Source organism: Mauremys reevesii, linkage group 24 (genome assembly GCF_016161935.1).
Source record: "Mauremys reevesii isolate NIE-2019 linkage group 24, ASM1616193v1, whole genome shotgun sequence".
Lineage (NCBI taxonomy): Eukaryota > Metazoa > Chordata > Testudines > Geoemydidae > Mauremys > Mauremys reevesii.
In genome coordinates, this window is record NC_052646.1 from 13,760,153 (window position 1) to 13,778,679 (window position 18,527).

At 49.6% G+C, this 18,527-nt stretch overlaps 1 protein-coding gene across 1 annotated transcript in view; it reads left to right on the forward strand.

Annotated features, from left to right (window-relative positions):
- LOC120390529 (IgGFc-binding protein-like) overlaps positions 1–18,527 on the forward strand; it is a 197,424-nt gene that overhangs the window by 112,810 nt on the left and 66,087 nt on the right. The window contains exons 43-46 of the mRNA XM_039513258.1: positions 4,982–5,559; positions 6,023–6,593; positions 7,317–7,912; positions 17,903–18,476. Of these exons, the coding sequence (XP_039369192.1) occupies positions 4,982–5,559; positions 6,023–6,593; positions 7,317–7,912; positions 17,903–18,476 (2,319 nt within the window). The remainder of the gene's footprint in view (positions 1–4,981; positions 5,560–6,022; positions 6,594–7,316; positions 7,913–17,902; positions 18,477–18,527) is intronic.

Here is an 18,527-nt window from a genome sequence, read left to right on the forward strand (position 1 = left end):
TAAGATTGATCCCAAGACCAGCCTCTGAGGAACTCCACTATTAACCTTCCTCCAGCCTGACAATTCACCTTTCAATATGTCCTATTGTAGTTTCATAGACTTTAAGGTAAGAAGGGACCATTATGATCATCTAATCTGACCTCCTGCACAATGCAGGCCACAGAACCTCACCCACCCACTCCTGTAACAAACGCCTAACCTATGTCTGAGTTATTGAAGTCCTCAAATTGTGGTTTGAAGACCCCAAGCTGCAGAGAATTCTCTAGCAAGTGACCTGTGCCCCATCTTGCAGAGGAAGGCGAAAAACCTCCAGGGCCTCTGTCAATCTGCCCTGGAGGAAAATTCCTTCCTGACCTCAAATATGGCGATCAGTTAAACCCTGAGAATGTGGGCAAGACTCACCAGCCAGCACCCAGGAAAGAATTCTCTGTAGTAACTCAGATTCCACCCCATCTAACATCCCATCACAGACCACTGGGCATACTTACCTGCTGATAATCAAAGATCAGTTGCCAAAGTAATTGCCAAAATTAGGCTATCCCATCATACCATCCCCTCCATAAACTTATCAAGCTTAGTCTTAAAGCCAGATATGTCTTTGCCCCCACTACTCCCCTTGGAAGGCTGTTCCAGAATTTCACTCCTCTAATGGTTAGAAACCGTCGTCTAATTTCAAGTCTAAACTTCCTAGTGTCCACTTTATATCCATTTGTTCTTGTGTCCACATTGGTACTAAGCTTAAATAATTCCTCTCCCTCCCTAATATTTATCCCTCTGATATATTTATAAAGAGCAATCATATCCCCACTCAACCTTCTTTTGGTTAGGCTAAACAAGCCAAGCTTTTTGAGTCTCCTTTCATAAGATAGGTTTTCCATTCCTCGGATCATCCTAGTAGCCCTTCTCTGTACCTGTTCTCCCCTTTAACCAGTTGCTTATCCACCTTACAATTCTCATATTAATCCCCATCTTCTCCAATTTAACTAATAATTTCCCATGTGGAACTGGAGTACTTGTGGCACCTTAGAGACTAACAAATTTATTTGAGCATAAGATTTCGTGGGCTAAAACCCACTTCATCAGATGCATGCTGAGGAAAATACAGTAGGAAGATACACACACAGAACATGAAACAATGGGTGTTACCATACACACTATAACGAGAGTGATCAGTTAAGGTGAGCTATTACCAGCAGGAGAGAAAAAAAACTTTTTGTAGTGGTAATCAAAACTGTATCAAATGCCTTACTGAAATTCAGGTACGTAAGATCTACTGCATTTCCTTTGTCTAAAAAATCAGTTATCTTCTCAAAGAAGGAGATCAGGTTAGTTGGGCATGATCTACATTTTGTAAAACCTTATTGTATTTTATCCCAATTACAATTTACCTCTATTTCCTTAACTGCTTTCTCTTTCAAATACTTGCATACAACTGAGGTCAAACTAACAGGCCTGTAGTTTCCTGGATCACTTTTCTCTTTCTTAAAAATAGGACCAATATTAGAAATTCTTCCCCAAATTTACAGATTCATTAAAAATCTTTGCTATTGGCCTTGAAATTTCATGTGGCAGTTGCCTTAATATTATTGGCTGGAGATTATACAGGCCCCCCGATTTAGTTCCATTAAGCTCTTTGAGTTTGACTGCCACCTTGGATGCGGTAACTTCTATTTCTATATACTAGTTCCCATTAGCTATCCTGCCACTACCCCAAATTTTTTCATTACCCTTACTAAAAACTGAGGCAAAGTATTCGTTTCAGTGTTGGGCCATACCTGGATTATCATTAATCTCCACCCCATCCTCAGTGCTTAGTGGTCCCACATTTCTGTCCAGTTTGGGGCCCCCCACTACAGAAAGGATGTGGGCAAATTGGAGAGAGTCCAGCGGAGGGCAATGAAAATGATCAGGGGCCTGGGGCACATGATTTACGAGGAGAGGCTGAGGGAACTGGGCTTGTTTAGTCTGCAGAAGAGAAGAGTGAGGGGGGATTTGATAGCAGCCTTCAACTACCTGAAGGGGGGTTCCAAAGAGAATGGAACTTGGCTGTTCTCAGTGGTGGCAGATGACAGAACAAGGAGAAATGGTCTCAAGTTGCGGTGCGGGAGGTCTAGGTTGGATATTAGGAAACACTATTTCACTAGGAGGGTGGTGAAGCACTGGAATGGGTTACTTAGGGAGGCAGTGGAATCTCCATCCTTAGAGGTTTTTAAGGCCTAGCTTGACAAAGCCCTGGATGGGATGATTTAGTTGGTGCTGGTCCTGCTTGGAGCAGGGGATTGGACTAGCTGACCTTCTTTCCTTTTGTATTTATATGGCTATAGAAAATTTTACTCCTGGTTTTAATTTCCTTTGCAAGGTCCAAGTTTGCTTGGCTTTTGGCAGTTCTCACTTTATCCCTACACTTTCTTACCTTCAAGAGGTAGCTTTCCTTCCTGATCCATCCCTTCGTCCATTCCTTGTAGGCTTTCCGCTTTCTCTTAAACACCTGTTTGAGATGTTTGGCTCATTCAGCTCATCAGTGAGTATTTGGTGAAGAAATCTGTCAGCTATCCCATCCAGGAAAATCTGGGCCCTACTATTATTGGTAGCATTTCCCTCCAATCTATATCTGGGAAGTTAAAACCTCCCATAATCACACAATTCCCAATAGTATTTGTGACGAGTTCAGTCACAGAAATCTCCTTGGGACTGTTACCTGATGTGCTGAAATTACCTCTGAGCCCGTTTTCCCTGACAGCTTGGGACTTCAGAACCCTGCCTTGTTGAGCTAGACACACTAACCATGCCCCCAAAGCTGCAGACTGTAACTAAAAGCAGCTCAACAGGTTACCTGTCTCCAGCAGCCAGACACCCAGTTCCCAATGGGATCCAAACCCCAAATAAATCTGTTTTACTCTGTATAAAGCTTATACAGGGTAAATTTGTAAATTGTTTGCCCTCTATATCACTGATATGCACAGCATAATGTTTGCTCCCTGTAAGAGTCCGGTGTGGGGGCTCGGCCCTCTCAGGAGCAGCTGGGAGCCAGGCCGCCTCACTACACGAGGCTAGGAAGCAGTTCGGTCCCCAGCGTCCAAGCCCTAGGTCAGGGCGGGCAGCAAATAGTAGGTCACGGGCTCAGGCCTCAGGCAGGGGCTGAGCAAACAAAGTCAGTAAAGCCCTAGCCCCAGGTCAGGGCGGGGCAACAAGTAGCAATTCAAGGGCTCAGGTCCTCAGGCAGGAGCTGAGCCAACCCACAGCAGTTCAGGGGCTCAGGTCCTCAGGCAGGAGCTGAGCAACAACAATAGTTCAGGGGCTCAGGTCCTTAGGCAGGAGCTGAGCAAACGCACAACAGGTAAGTCCATACTTCTATGCCTGAGCGCAGGTGTGAGGGGGAGACTGCCACCCGTGAGTGGGGTGGCAGGGGGGACACAGGCCCACCCACTCCATTGTGTCCCAGCCCGGGGCCCTAACAGCGGCAGTTAGTCTGCTGCTGTGTCGGTGGGGTCCTGACCGCAACACACTGACATTGGCTCAAAGTCTGCTGTAGCCAGACTGGGGTCGGCTACCCGCGGGCTACTTCCCATCTCCCCCTCCATTGGTACCTGCTCATTTCTGGGGTCTTCCGTGGGGTCCCACACCATGGGCTCCTCAGCGTGCTGAGGGCTGGCTAGATTGGGCTGCTCCTCAGGACTCGGGTCAGGGGGACACTCGGGCAGCTCCTCAGGGTACCGGGCTCGGGGAAGGCTCGGCCAGTCCACCTCAGGGTACCGGGCTCGGGGAAGGCTCAGCCAGTCCACCTCAGGGTATCGGGCTCGGGGAAGGCTCAGCCAGTCCACCTCAGGGTACCGGGCTCGGGGAAGGCTCGGTCCAGCAGGAGCTCGGTCAGTATCGTCTGTCTTCTCCGGCCACCGGGCAGCAACTGAGCGCTGGAGCCGCGCCTTTATACTTCCTGTCCCGCCCCTTGACTTCCGGGGGGCAGGGACAGGCGGCAGTGGCTCCGCCCACTGTGGTGGCTGTTCTGGCTCGTCCCTCTCAGGAGCGGCTGGGAGCCAGGCCACCTCACTACACTCCCCCAGGTATTAATCACTTACTATGGGTTTATTAGTAAACAAAAGTGACTTTATTAAGAATAAAAAGTAGGATTTAAGTGGTTTCAAGTAATAACAGCCATAACAAAGTAAGTGAGAAAGCAAAATAAAACAAAACTCGCCACGTCTAAGCCTAATATAGTCTTTGTTAGATCCAGCAGACATCTCAGGTGGTAAGCAGGGGTTTTGTCATGACTGGCCCCCTTTGTCATGCTCCACTCCCTTTTATAGCTTTGGCACAAGGCAGGAATATTTTGTCTCTCTTTGGGTCCCCACCCCTCCTTCTAAATGGAAAAGTACCATATTGAAGATGGATTTCATTATCAGCTGACTTGGTCACATGTCACTGTAAGACCCCTAGTCTCCATTCCCCATGGGCTGACCCACACATACACAGGAAGGCTTTCAAGTAACTAAGGCCATTTACAACTGATTGTTTCTGGAACACCCTTAATGGCCTCCAATTAATATGTTTACATCAGTGATACAAGTTTATATTTTATTCTCCAGACTCCAGATATAGAAATAATACACACAAACAATTAGGATGAAAACACTTAGTAGATTACAAGCTTTCTAATGACACCGTACAAGGAGTATTTAGCATACAGTATATTCCAGTTATGTCATATTCATAAGCATACTTCCATAAAACATATGGAGTGCAACATCACAGTATTTATTTAATTAAACACATTAAAGAGGTCTCTATCCAATATCCACTCTTCCTAATATGGACCTGACCCTGGAAGGTGCTAAGCATGCTGAGCACCCTCAGCTCCTGTTGAGGTCACTGGGATTCGAGGTTTCTCAGAGCACCACAAGATACATCCCCCTCTGTCTATTTTAAGTACTGTTTTTGCTTGGAGAGAATTTGCTGCTAAATCTGTGGGTCCTTCACTCCCCAGCCCTGGAGTGCCCCCTGGAGAACAGCCAGTACCAGCTCTGTGGAACAGCCTGCCCAGCCACGTGTATGGACCAGTCAGCCCCCAGCAGCTGCCAAGAGCCCTGCATGGAAAGCTGCCAGTGCAAGGATGGTCTTGTGCTGAGCCAGGGCAAATGCATCCCCAAGGGCAGCTGTGGGTGCCAGTTTGAAGGGCGCCCCTATGCCTCCAATGAGAGTTTCTGGGTCGATGAGGCATGTGGAACATGGTGCATGTGCAACGCAGCCACTAGACAAGTCGAATGTGTGGCCGCTGCGTGCAAACAATCAGAGAGGTGCGGGCTAGTGAACGGCGTACGGGGCTGTTACCCCTCCAGCTACGCCACCTGCTCTGTGACAAGGAATATGCACTATGCCACCTTTGATGGACAGAGATATGACTTCCAAGGCACCTGCCACTACCAGCTCACGGCTCTGTGCAAGAAGGCGGAGGGACTGGTGGACTTTGAAGTCTACTTCCAGGAGAACAGTACTGCTCCTGTACAGATCAAGGTGTATCAGACCAACCTGAGGGTCAGCAATCAGTTCCCTGGGAAAGTCCTGGTGAGTTTCTCAAATTGTCTCTAGTCTCTCTAAAACATTTCTAGAAAGTCACCTGTGTCATCAGCACAGGTTACAGACAGTGCATAGAAGGATTGTGAAATATAGGATGAATGGTAACTGGATTCTTCTATGAACAGGAAGAGGATGGAGATATTTAAAGTGTTGTAATTTTACTTGAGATGGGTCAGTAGCATCCAGCATATGTGGGAAACTGTGGGGCTGGTGCTCAGGGTGAACAGAGAGGAGGGAACTGCAATAGCCAAAGCCAGAGGTAATGAAAGTCTTGTTGGAGGATCCTGCCCTGTCTGGAGAGCTGGGATTCAGGCAGGTTATAGGAAAGGGAGCAGGGCAGACTGGAGAAAGAGTTTAACACAGGTGGATTTTTATTATAATTATGTGCTGGAGTGAGAGGTTCCACCTCGAGTGAGCGATGTTTCATATACTGAATAATTTGCTCTTACAGATGAATGGTTTCCTGATGAACCTTCCCTTCAACCTCGATGATAAGAAAATCTCTGTGTATAGAAAGGGCTGGGCCACAGTGATCCAGACAGACTTTGGTCTCACTGTTACCTTTGCCGGGTGGTCAGGACGTATCACAGTCACTCTGCCAGTCACCTATGCGGGAGCTGTGTGTGGTCTGTGTGGCAACTTCAACAAGGACAGGGAGGACGACTTGCTCATGAGGGATGGCACCCTGGCACCAAGCCCAGTCATTTTTGGCCAGAGCTGGAAGGTGGGCAACCTCCAGGGATGCTCTGCAGTAACGATACCACCATGCGCAAGTGTAGAGGCTATTGAAAAACAACAACGAGGGAGCAGGGGACAGTGTGGGATCATCCTAGACAAGAGTGGCCCTTTCAGAGGATGTCACAGCAAAGTGGACCCCGATGGATACTTCGTAGACTGCGTGTACAGCTATTGTGTCCTCAGTGGGCAGGAGAATAACATCTGCCAGGCCGTTGCTGGCTATGCTGAGGCATGTCAGGAAGCTGGAGCTATGGTGCATCCCTGGAGGACTACGAAATTCTGTTGTGAGTCGCCAAGTTCACTATTGATTGTCCCATGGGCCTTGTTAATTTTTGTTGGTTGGTAAATGTTGAGTTAAATACTCAGCTTATCCAGTTCTGCAGAATGTTTCTTAAGTGACAAAGAAGCTCTCTCTCCAAACGATGGGTACAGTCATAGGAGCTGGCCCCTCACCGTGCCCTATCAATGTGCTGCACCCCAGGCCAGAGAGGCACTGTCTGGGGATGTAGTAGTTCCCTCCATGGTACGTCCAGTCCCTGGCTTGCCTGCTGAGACTTGACATAATCAGAGCTGGCAGTCAGTGGAGTCTTAGTAACTGAGCTGTCTGTTCACTAGGAACTGGTCTGGGAACCCACCAGCTCGTCTCCCATAAGCCATCATCTGGGAATGAGTTTTAGGCACAACTGACCCGGACTCAAAGCAAAAAGCTAGTGGTGAAAAGCTCTACAGAACAATTCCAGGCCCACGAGCCCTCCACTCCCTATACCCTGATCTTGGACCAGATTAGAAGCCGAACCCTTAGAGAGAGATTGTCGGTATCCCATTACCTGGTGTCTCTGGGGCCTAATTAGAGACCTGGGACCTAATTAGAGATGTTGCCCTTTTATTAATTAACCAAACTAAGGAAATAGAAAATTAGGAGCATGAATGAAATTGCATGTTCTGTGATGGTTCATTGCACACATTGCTAATGCACTATATGAGCTAACTCTTTGTTCTAATTACAGCTCCGTCCTGTCCCCCGAACAGTCACTATGAATTCTGCAGCAGCAGCTGTGATCTGACATGCAGCAGCCTCTATGCCCCGGTGCAATGCACGTCCCAGTGTAAGGAAGGCTGCGTGTGTGATGAGGGCTTTGTTCTCAGTGGTGACCGCTGCGTCCCCATTTCCCTGTGCGGATGCCTCCACAGGGGACTTTACTACCAGGCCGGGGAGACCTTCCACCCGAGCGGTTCATGCGAGGAGCAGTGCGTGTGTCAGGCTGGTGGGGAGGTTGTGTGTAAGGTATTCTCCTGCGGCGCTGGTGAGGAATGTGGGGTGGTGGATGGCATCCAGAAATGCCACCCATTTGGATCTGTGACCTGTTCTGCCTCTGGCCATCCCCACTACCTCTCTTTCGACGGAGTTCCCTTTGACTTCCAAGGCACCTGCACCTACATCCTGGCCAAGACCTGCACCGATGCCCGTGACCTGACACCTTTCACCATCAGTGTAGAGAAAGAATCCTGGAGCACTAGGAATGTGTCCGTGGCCAAGCTGGTGTCCATTCAGGTGTATGACATCACACTCACCCTGCTGCAGAGCAAACAGGGGCTCATCATGGTAAGTCCTTCTGCAGATCCTCATTTAGATCATTCTTGATTCCTTTTGGACAGGAGAGATTCTCCTCTGTACTATACTGGTTTGTCCCCTCATGGCCAGAGGTCATGCTACAGGTGGCCTGCCTCGGTTTACCCTCTTGGACCTCTGAATCACTCTTACAACTTCTAATAATAGCAGCCCTCCTAAGGGTCTGGTTTATTAAATTAATAAACTTTATGAATAAAGTTTTCAGATCCTCCCATTTACCTCTTTATCTGGTCACTCCCTACCTGTCTTCTCACTTCCCGAGTTTCAGATTTCCCTGCTGGAGCGTACTGGTCTGCAGCAGCCTCTGCACTCTCTTCTGTTTTCCCTGAGAACTCTTTGTGCTGGGCCAGCAGCCTGGCCTCCTCCAGCTGCTCTTATAGGGGAATCATGTGATTGGTGATTAGGTGCCTACTTAGTAACAAGGGTTGGCTGGCCTCAGGCCACTAGCCCTTAAGGGGCAAGTCACCCTGTTACAAGGCTCTTATTCCATGCTCATCACTGGAGTATTTGAGCATCTTCCAGTAAGACACTAAGCAATGTGACTCACTTCTGTCTCCTATTTGTTCTCTCCTCCTCTCCCCAGGGGAAGTTGTGTGTTCAGTGGGGTCTTTTGTTGTACATTTTTCTTAATAATGATAAATATACACTTATGTTGCTACATATGCATGTTGGAGAAGGGAGGACAAAGAAATGCATCTTGCACTTGGAGCAGAAGGTGGGGAGATTTGCAATGGTTCTTAGTTCCTGGTGCAGTTCATTCCCCAGTCTTGGACCAGCGCCTAATAATGCTCTTCCATGTGCAGAGACAAAGTCTAACCTTATTGCAGATATTTCCCTTGTCCCTTAGGAATGAAGTTGTCAGTCATGTTTAGCCCTTCTTCCAGATGCAGTGGGCAGCAATGAGGGCCAGGTTCAATATCTAGGGGTTCCTCTTAACAATACAAAACAGAACCGGCTTGAGCCTCTGCCAGGGATAATTAAACACCACCCCTGAGTATCTCTAAGAGGCAATACTTCCCCTTTGACAAATAAAAAGGGAAAAGGAACCCAGCATGAATTTAGGAAAACACCACAAGCACGATTTGACAGCATGTAACCATGAGCAAACACCCATCCCAAAGTACATTGGGCTGTGTCTTTTGACTCAGTTTCTCACCTTCTAGTGTTTAAGTGAGACAACAAATGTTCCTTTATTAACACATCACTCCCCTGTCCCTCCACTGTGCCCCACTCACGGTTACTGTCCTTGGTCAGTGAAGACCCAGAGTTCAGAGGTCTGTTCACATGAGTTCACCTCCCACCCCCAGGGGGAAAGTGTCCCACAATACCTCCACCGCTGCAGCCGCTGTGGCTCACAGTTCCTGCCATTCACTCTGCCACCACTGGCCACTGTGCCATCAACTGCTGCCCCGTTGTTTACTCTGCCACTGCTGTTTCCACCACCCCACTGCCACCACACCCTGCTACTGCTGTCTCTCTGCTGCGATAGCATATTCTGAGGTCCCTCCACTTGACCCAGCTCTCAGTGATTTCGGAGGGTACCGGGGAACCTCACTGCTAGGGCAGGCTGTACAGTCTCTTACACTGCAACACTGTCCCACAAACAGGCACCAACTTTTCCAAGTGCCCCAGGCTCCACCTCCACTCCACCTCTTCCCCAAGGCCTCACCCCTGCCCTGCCTCTTCCCGCCCCATTCCGCTCCCTCCCTTGAGCGTTCTGCATCCTCGCTCCTCCCCCCTCCCTCCCAACCTCCTGCACACCATGAAACAGCTATTCATGGTGGGCGGGAGGCGCGGGAAAAGAGGGGGAGGCACTGTTCTTCTTTGAGATGTTTGTCCCTGTGGGTGCTCCACTCTAGGTGACGGTGCGTCCCGACGCTGTTGATCGGAGATTTTCGGTAGCAGTGCCTGGTTGGGGCACACGCACTCAGTTGGTATCTCCCGTCTAGTTGGAATCTTCCTGAGTGCGTGCGCCCCACACCCTCCTCAGTTCCTTCTCAACCGTCCTCGGCTGAAGACGGGACTCGGGGCAGTGCTGCCTTGTCTTCCCTGGTCTCTATAGGAAACAGTAACAAAGAACATAGGAATAATTATTAATTACTTCCCAGTTGTTTCCCTTCCTTTGGTATAGTTAGTTACTTAGTTTAAAAAAAAAAAGCCCCTCAGGCTTGTCTCCCGTTGAGACACTCTCCTCGGCCATCTCTAATTCATAATGCCAGGAGCTTCAGGATTCAAAAGATGCATCTCCTGTCAGGACTTCATGCCACGGTCAGATGGGCACTCACACTGTGTGAAGTGCCTCAGGGACACCCACATCCCCACAAAGTGCCTCCATTGTGCGAGCCTCAAGTGGAGAGCTCGTCGTGACAGGGATCTGCAGCTCCAAATCATCATGATGGAAAAATCCCTGCAGCCGCTGTCGGAGACGGGAAAGGTTAAATCCGCTCTCACACGCTCCCCAGCCAGATTGGAACTGGTGGGGAGCATTTCTTCACCCTCCCTGGAGCGGAGGCAAGAAGCACAACAGTCTCACAGAAGAGACTCTAACAAGGGTAGGGGGTCTCCCGCGAGATCCCTACCCTCTGTGCTGACAGCACCAAAGGCAGGTGCCTCAGCCTGTTCTAACGCCTCAGCCACGGCTCTGACAGAGCACATAGGCAGGGACCCGACCTCCCATGCCGGGAAGGTCCTTGTGGATCCGGTCCCCTCAGCGCCGCAAACGGCCACGGCGCGGACACCTCGCACTTCCTCGGCACCACAAACGGCCACAGCACTGGCCCCCCCACTCCTCCTCGGCACCAACAATGGCCGCAGTGCCGACAGCGCACTCAGCCACAACAGCGAAAACGGCCGTGGTACCGACAGCGCGCTCTGCCTCAGCAGCGAAAACAGCTGCGGTGCTGACAGCGCGCTCAGCCTCGGCACCGAGAAGAACGTCGGCACCGAGCCAGTCTTCTACCCATGCACCAGCAACAGACCCCCTGCAGGGCACCTCTAAGCAGAATGCAGCAACACTCTCATTCTCACTTTCTCCTACTAATGAGCTAGAGCAGAGAGCAGGCTCAGCTCAGCCCAGGGAGCAGAAGCAACAGTTTCTCACTCAGAGTGACCTTTCAGTGCCACCTGAGCCTCACTCTCCGCTCCTAGATATACAGGACTCATTTCTTGAACCACCACTCTCTCCACCTGAACTGGCTTTCACTGGCGGTGAACTTGATTTACAGCAGCAAGCGGAGATCTCCCTTCCTGCTTCTCCTCCACAGGCGCCTCTACCACCTCAGGTCATGGCTCAAGGTCAACAACCTCAGTTTCCCTACTTTGCCCCTCCGTGGGCGGCACCTGGGTTCTCCTACCCTATGCCTTGGCCTCAATGGTACCCGTGGCAACATCCTCCTACCAATCATCCTCCTTCAGTGCCTCAATCTCCTGCTCCATCCACTTCTAGGGTGCCTGAGCCCCCTCCTGAGACTGGGAGGTACGCACCATATCCTGACTCACCTAACCCTAACTCTCCACTAGCCTGGGAAGAAGCCCTCCTCCCTTCACCTCCACAGGCCATGGAAGACTGCAAATAATTTCAAGAACTTTTAAGGAGGGTGGCACTCAGTCAGGATATCCCCTTAGAAGAGGTTCAGGAGACGCAACACAAACTCCTCAGAATCCTTCAATCGTCTGCGCCCTCAAAAATCGCGCTCCCTATAAACGAAGCACTCATGGAGCCAGCTGATACTCTCTGGCAAACCCCAGCGTCTCTAGTACGAACTTGCAAGAAGACTGAACATAAATACTACGTTCCTGAAAAGGACGCAGACTCCCTATTTTCTCATCCACCACCGAACTCTCTTGTCATGGATGCAGTTGCACAGAGTCGACCCACCCCGCAAGACAAGGACTAGACGCCTTGATGTCCTGGGCCGCAAGGTTTATACGTCCCCTACACTACAATTCAGAATTGCAAACTATTCTGCTCTCTTTTACAGTTATGATTTTAATAATTACAATAAACTTTGCGAATTTGCCTCCTACATTCCAGAGGATAGAAGAGCAGACTTCAAATCAATCCTGACTGAGGGACAACTGATTTCCAGAACGGCCCTACAGGCATCTTTTGACAAAGTGGACACAGCAGCCCTTACCACTGCAACTGCTGTGGTTATGCGCAGATCCTCATGGCTCTCCGCGTCCGGCACTCCTAAAGAACTCTCCCCTTTAATAAGGACAAACTCTTCTCCAAAAAACCTGATGAACTCCTCCACACCATGAAAGATTCGAGAGCTCAACGGGTAGTGATCAATGGTTCCATGTCTAGTTGGCAGCCGGTATCAAGTGGAGTGCCCCAAGGGTCGGTGCTGGGGCCAGTTTTGTTCAATATCTTCATTAACGATCTGGAGGATGGTGTGGACTGCACCCTTAGCAAGTTTGCAGATGACACTAAACTGGGAGGAGTGGTTGATACGCTGGAGGGTAGGGATAGGATACAGAGGGACCTAGACAAATTAGAGGATTGGGCCAAAAGAAATATGATGAGGTTCAACAAGGACAAGTGCAGAATCCTGCACTTAGGACGGAAGAATCCCATGCACTGCTACAGACTAGGGACCGAATGGCTGGGAAGCAGTTCTGCAGAAAAGGACCTAGGGGTTACGGTGGACGAAAAGCTGAATATGACTCAACAGTGTGCCCTTGTTGCCAAGAAGGCTAATGGCATTTTGGGTTGTATAAGTAGGGGCATTTCCAGCAGATCAAGGGATGTGATCATTCCCCTCTACTCAGCACTGGTGAGGCCTCATTTGGAGTACTGTGTCCAGTTTTGGGCCCCACACTACAAGAAGGATGTGGATAAATTGGAGAGAGTCCAGCGGAGGGCAACAAAAATGATTAGGGGGCTGGAGCACATGACTTATGAGGAGAGGCTGAGGGAACTGGGATTGTTTAGTCTGCAGAAGAGAAGAATGAGGGGGGATTTGATAGCTGCTTTCAACTACCTGAAAGGGGGTTCCAAAGAGGATGGATCTAGACTGTTCTCAGTGGTAGAAGATGACAGAACAAGGAGTAATGGTCTCAAGTTGCAGAGGGGGAGGTTTAGGTTGGACATTAGGAAAAACTTTTTCACTAGTAGGGTGGTGAAGAACTGGAATGGGTTACCTAGGGAGGTAGTGGAATCTCCTTCCTTAGAGGTTTTTAAGGTCAGGCTTGACAAAGCCCTGGCTGGGATGATTTAGTTGGGTTTGGTCCTGCTTTGAGCAGGGGGATGGACTAGATGACCTCCTGAGGTCCCTTCCAACCCTGAGATTCTATGATTCTATGACACTGCGCACCCTGGGCATTCAACCATCTCTTCCCAGGAGACAACAATACCAACCCTACCAAAGACCACGCACACATCAGTACTATCGTCCTCAACCCAGACCATACGACACAACGAGGAATCATACTAGACCCCCCAAACGCAGACAAAATCAAAATCAAGCCACCACCTTCCGTCCACCGGGCAATAAACAACAGTTTTGAAACATTGGTCGAGGGCCTGCACAACCACCCCTTGATTCCACCGCTTACTTGCCCATTTGGCTACCGCCTCCAGAATTTCCAACATGCCTGGCAGCGTATTACACAGGACCGCTTTGTCCTCGAAATAATTCAGGCCGGTTACTCCATCCCTTTTATATCCTACCCTCCTACCCTTCCCCCTTCCCCGTTCCCCTTCAGGGACCCTTCTCACGAGCAATTACTTCGCACAGAAGTGGCACATCTTCTGCAACTAGGCACAGCTGAACCTGTGCCGATGCAACACCAAGGGACAGGTTTCTACTCCCATTACTTTCTAACACAGAAAAAGACCGGAGGATGGAGGCCTATACTAGACCTACGCCGACTGAACAAATTCATGAGGATACAAAGATTCAAGATGATCACACTGGTCACAATAATACCTGCATTGGATCAAGGGGATTTGTTCACAGCCTTCGACCTACAGGATGCTTACTTTCATATATCAATTCATCCAGCTCACAGACGCTTCCTACGATTCACAATCGGTCAGGATCATTTTCAATACAGAATTCTTCCTTTCGGACTCTCCATAGCTCCAAGAGTTTTTTCCAAGACTCTAGCCGTGGTTGTGGCTCACCTCCGCAAACATGGGGTCACACTGTTTCCCTACCTGGACGATTGCCTCATCAAGGGTGACTCCTATGGCGAGACACTTCAAGCAACGCGTTTCACCATCTCCCTAGGCCTTCAAATAAACATCCAAAAATCCACCCTGACACCTACGCAACAGATTGAGTTCATCGGAGTTCATCTCGACTCAACCCAGAGCAGGGCCTTGCTCCCATACAACAGATTCCTCGCTATCACGCAGCTCATACGCATGCTCTCTACTCGTCCCAGGTCGTAAGCAAGAATCTGCCTACAGCTCCTTGGTCACAGGGCAGCCACCACCTTCATGGTTCAACACGCCAGGCTACACATGAGATGTCTCCAGGGCTGGCTCAACTCCAGTTTCATACCCAACAGACACACCTTAGGGATGCTGCTAACTCCTCCCAATGTTATAGCTTCCCTACAGTGGTGGACAAGTCCAGAAAACCTCTGCACAGGGGTTTCCTTCCAGCAACGATCCCCAACACTCATGCTCACCACGGACGATTCCCTGATCGGTTGGGGAGCGCATCTAGGGGAACACAGGGCACAAGGCCGATGGTCCGCATCAGAGATGCATCTACACATAAATCTCTTAGAGCTCAGAGCAGTGAGGAGAGCATGCCTTCACTTTCTTCCCCTCATAAAGAACAAATATCTGCAGTTCTTAAAAGACAACATAGCATGTATGTACTACATAAACAGACAAGGGGGAGCCCGATCACATTCCCTCTGCATGGAAGCCATTCGACTATGCAATTGGTGCATACGACATCGAATATAGATCATCGCTTCCTACCTACCAGGCTGCCACAACACTACTGCCGATGCACTCAGCAGGCACTTCTTGACAGAACACGAATGGGAACTACATCCCGCAATACTCCAAAAGCTCTTCTCCCGCTGGGGCACCCCATCAATAGATCTCTTTGCCATGACCCAAAACTGAAAATGCCCCCTGTTTTGCTCCAGGTCGGGACTGCATCCCTAGTGGATGCATTCCTCATCCCATGGAACAACTACCTCCTGTATGCCTTCCCACTAATCCCTCTGTTACACAGGGTTCTTTGGAAGATCGCGGACGAGAAGGCCCAGATCATCCTTATTGCCCTGGCTTGGCCAAGACAGACATGGTATCCCTACCTTCTCCGCATGTCCTCCTGTCACCCATGGGCTCTCCCCAACAGGCCAGACCTCCATTACCAGAACAACGGACGAGTTCTTCACCCCCAGCTCCAAAAGCTCCACCTCACAGCCTGGTTCCTTCATGGTTGCAAACCCATGAACTAGCCTGTTCCGAGCAAGTCCAATATGTCCTCCTGCACAGTCGGAAAGACTCCACTCATAAAACCTACCTGCAGAAGTGGAAGCGTTTCGTTCTCTGGTGCTTACATAATCACTTAGCACCCAATAACGTGACCCTCCCTAACATTCTAGACTACCTCCTGAAACTGAAACAGGACGGACTTTCGCTCAGCTCCATCAAAGTGCACCTGGCGGCGCTTACCACCTTCCATGACCTATTAGATGGGTACTCACTCTTTACCCACCCCACCATTAAACGCTTTCTCACGGGCCTGCAAAACCTCTACCCTGAAATTCACCCAATAGCTGCTTCATGGAATCTTAACCTCGTTCTACACGCTCTCATGAAACCTCCATTCGAGCCCTTGGCTACCTCCTCTCATCTTCATATGTCCATAAAGGTGGCTTTCTTAGTTGCCATAACATCGGCAAGGAGAGTAGGTGAAATGAGTGCCCTGATGGCCCACCCTCCCTACACAATCTTCTCCAAAGATAAAGTCACTTTGAGACCACATCCTAAATTTCTTCCTAAGGTGGTATCGACCTTCCACCTCAGCCAACCTATATATTTACCTACTTTCTATCCCGAACCTCACAAAACTCCGCAAGACGCAACCTTGCATACTCTCGACATCAGGTGAGCAATTGCCTTTTATTTAGACAGGACTAAACCATTTCACAAGTCTCCACGACTCTTTGTTTCCATTGCTGAAAGATCGAAAGGTATGGCTATCTCCAAACAATATCTATCCAAGTGGATCTCTGACTGCATCAGATCCTGTTACCGTGCGAAAAATCTTCAACCTCCCGAAGGCATTAGAATTCATTCCACTCGAGACATGTCAACATCCATTGCCTTCCTACACAGCGTTCCCATTCCTGACATCTGCAAAGCGGCTACATGGTCATCTGAACACACATTTGCAAAACACTACGCTCTCACGCAAGACACCACGGCAGACACAATAGTAGGCCAGTGTCTACAGTACTCACTGCCACATCTCCAAAGTCCCACCAGCCATAGTAGGTACTGCTATACATTCACCTAGAGTGGAGCACCCACAGGGACAGCACTCAAAGAAAAAGAGAAAGTTACTCACCTTGCAGTAACTGAGGTTCTTTGAGATGTGTGTCCCCGTGGGTGCTCCACTCCCTGCCCTCCTCCCCTTTGGAGTACTGGTATGATTCTTCACGGTAGAGAAGGAACTGAGGAGGGTGTGGGGCACATGCACTCAGGAAGATTCCAACTGGACGGGAGATACCAACTGAGTGCGTGTGCCCCAACCAGGCACTGCTACCAAAAATCTCCAATCAACAGCGCCAGGACGCACCGTCACCTAGAGTGGCGCACCCACAGGGACACACATCTCGAAGAACCTCAGTTACTGCAAGGTGAGTAACTTTCTCATCTGGGGGGCCTGCTGACAGGAGGGAGGCACTGGGGGAAGACAGGGAGCTTGGCTGCTAGTGGGTGCTAAGCATCCACCATTTTTTCCCCATGGGTGCTCCAGTCCCTATGCTCCCATACCAGATCTAAGGCTCAGCATCTGGTTACCAGTGATTTCAGCTCTAGCAATCACTGAACAATACAGCAGAGAGTCAAATGCTGTCTAGGACTCCTTAGTCAGAACCACAATCACCATTCTTTCACTGGGATCTGGCCTCTCTACCCCCTGCTTAGCAAGTGAGCTTCAGTTTAGGGGAATCTCCTCAATCAGTCAGGACCGGGTAAGTACCGTTCTGCTCATACAATCAGAATAACAACATTTCATTACCCCTCCACTCAAATTTAAAAATATGATTAAAGCTGATGTTAAAAAAATTATGTAATATGCAGGTTAAGAAAAGAGTATACAAGTGATTTGTAACCCAACACCGGCCAAAATTGAGCACTTTGGCTGAATACCTAGGCCCAGGTGTGTTCATGCAAATACCATCTGTTCCTGGAGTCCTTTCCCCCAGCTCATACACACATTTTTCATCCCCGAAGATTAGCTGAACTTTTAGATACCCTGGGCACAGGCCGTTGAGCACCTTGAAGATAAGGACAGAGGCGAACAGCTGAGATGTGGTGAAGTCAGCTCCCAAACAGGTGCAGGCAAAGAATCATAGACTCATAGAAGTTTAAGATTGGAAGAGACCTCAGGAGAGCATCTAGTACAACTCCTTGCTCAAAGCAGGATCAACACCAACTAAATCATCCCAGCCAGGGCTTTGTCGAGCAGGGTAAGGAGATGGGGGGGAGTAGGAAAGACAAAGGATCAGGAGTGAGGTGAGGGGCAGAGAGAGATGTGGGCCAGAGTGATCATGTGATACTTTGATTAGGGCTTTTACTGCCTAATTTGTTTCAGGCCTGGGACCAGATTCTGATTTTAGTGGCACTGGCATAAATCTGGAGTTATTTTAAAGTGGGATCTGGAGTATACTGGATTTATGCTAGTGTCAGTGAGAACAAAATCTCAAAACTCACTACCCATAACCCAATGCTCACACAGGATGCTCTGTCTCTCCCAGGTGGATGGGGTGTCCCACAACCTGCCTGTGATCGTTGCCGATGGGCAGCTCTGGGCGTATCAACACGGCGTGAATGTCCTGGTGCAAGCTGACTTTGGCCTCACTGTGAGCTACGACCTGGTTTACCAGGCCAGAGTCACAGTCCCGGGTCGCTACCATGGCCGGATGTGTGGCCTGTGCGGGAACTACAAAGGGCAACAAGATGACGAGTTCCTGCTCCCCGATGGCAGGGTGGCCCCCGACACTGCATCCTTCGGGTCTGCCTGGGAAGTTCAGATCCCAGAAGCCTCCTGTACAGACAGATGTGCTGGGAACAGCTGTCCGGTCTGCGAGGATGGGAGGGAAGATGTCTTCAAAGAGCACAACTACTGCAGGCTGTTCACAGACCCTGATGGTCCTTTTGCCACCTGTCATGGCACGGTCAGCCCCAGCGTGTATTTCAACAACTGCCTGTATGATCTGTGCCTGGGCAACAGGGATGCACAGGTTCTGTGCCAGAGCATCCACAGCTACGTGACGGCCTGCCAAGAGGCCGGGGCCCCCATCCAGCCCTGGAGGAACACCACCTTCTGCTGTAAGTGCTGTGATGCTGATGGAGCTCTGAGACGCACTGGGGAGGGTCATA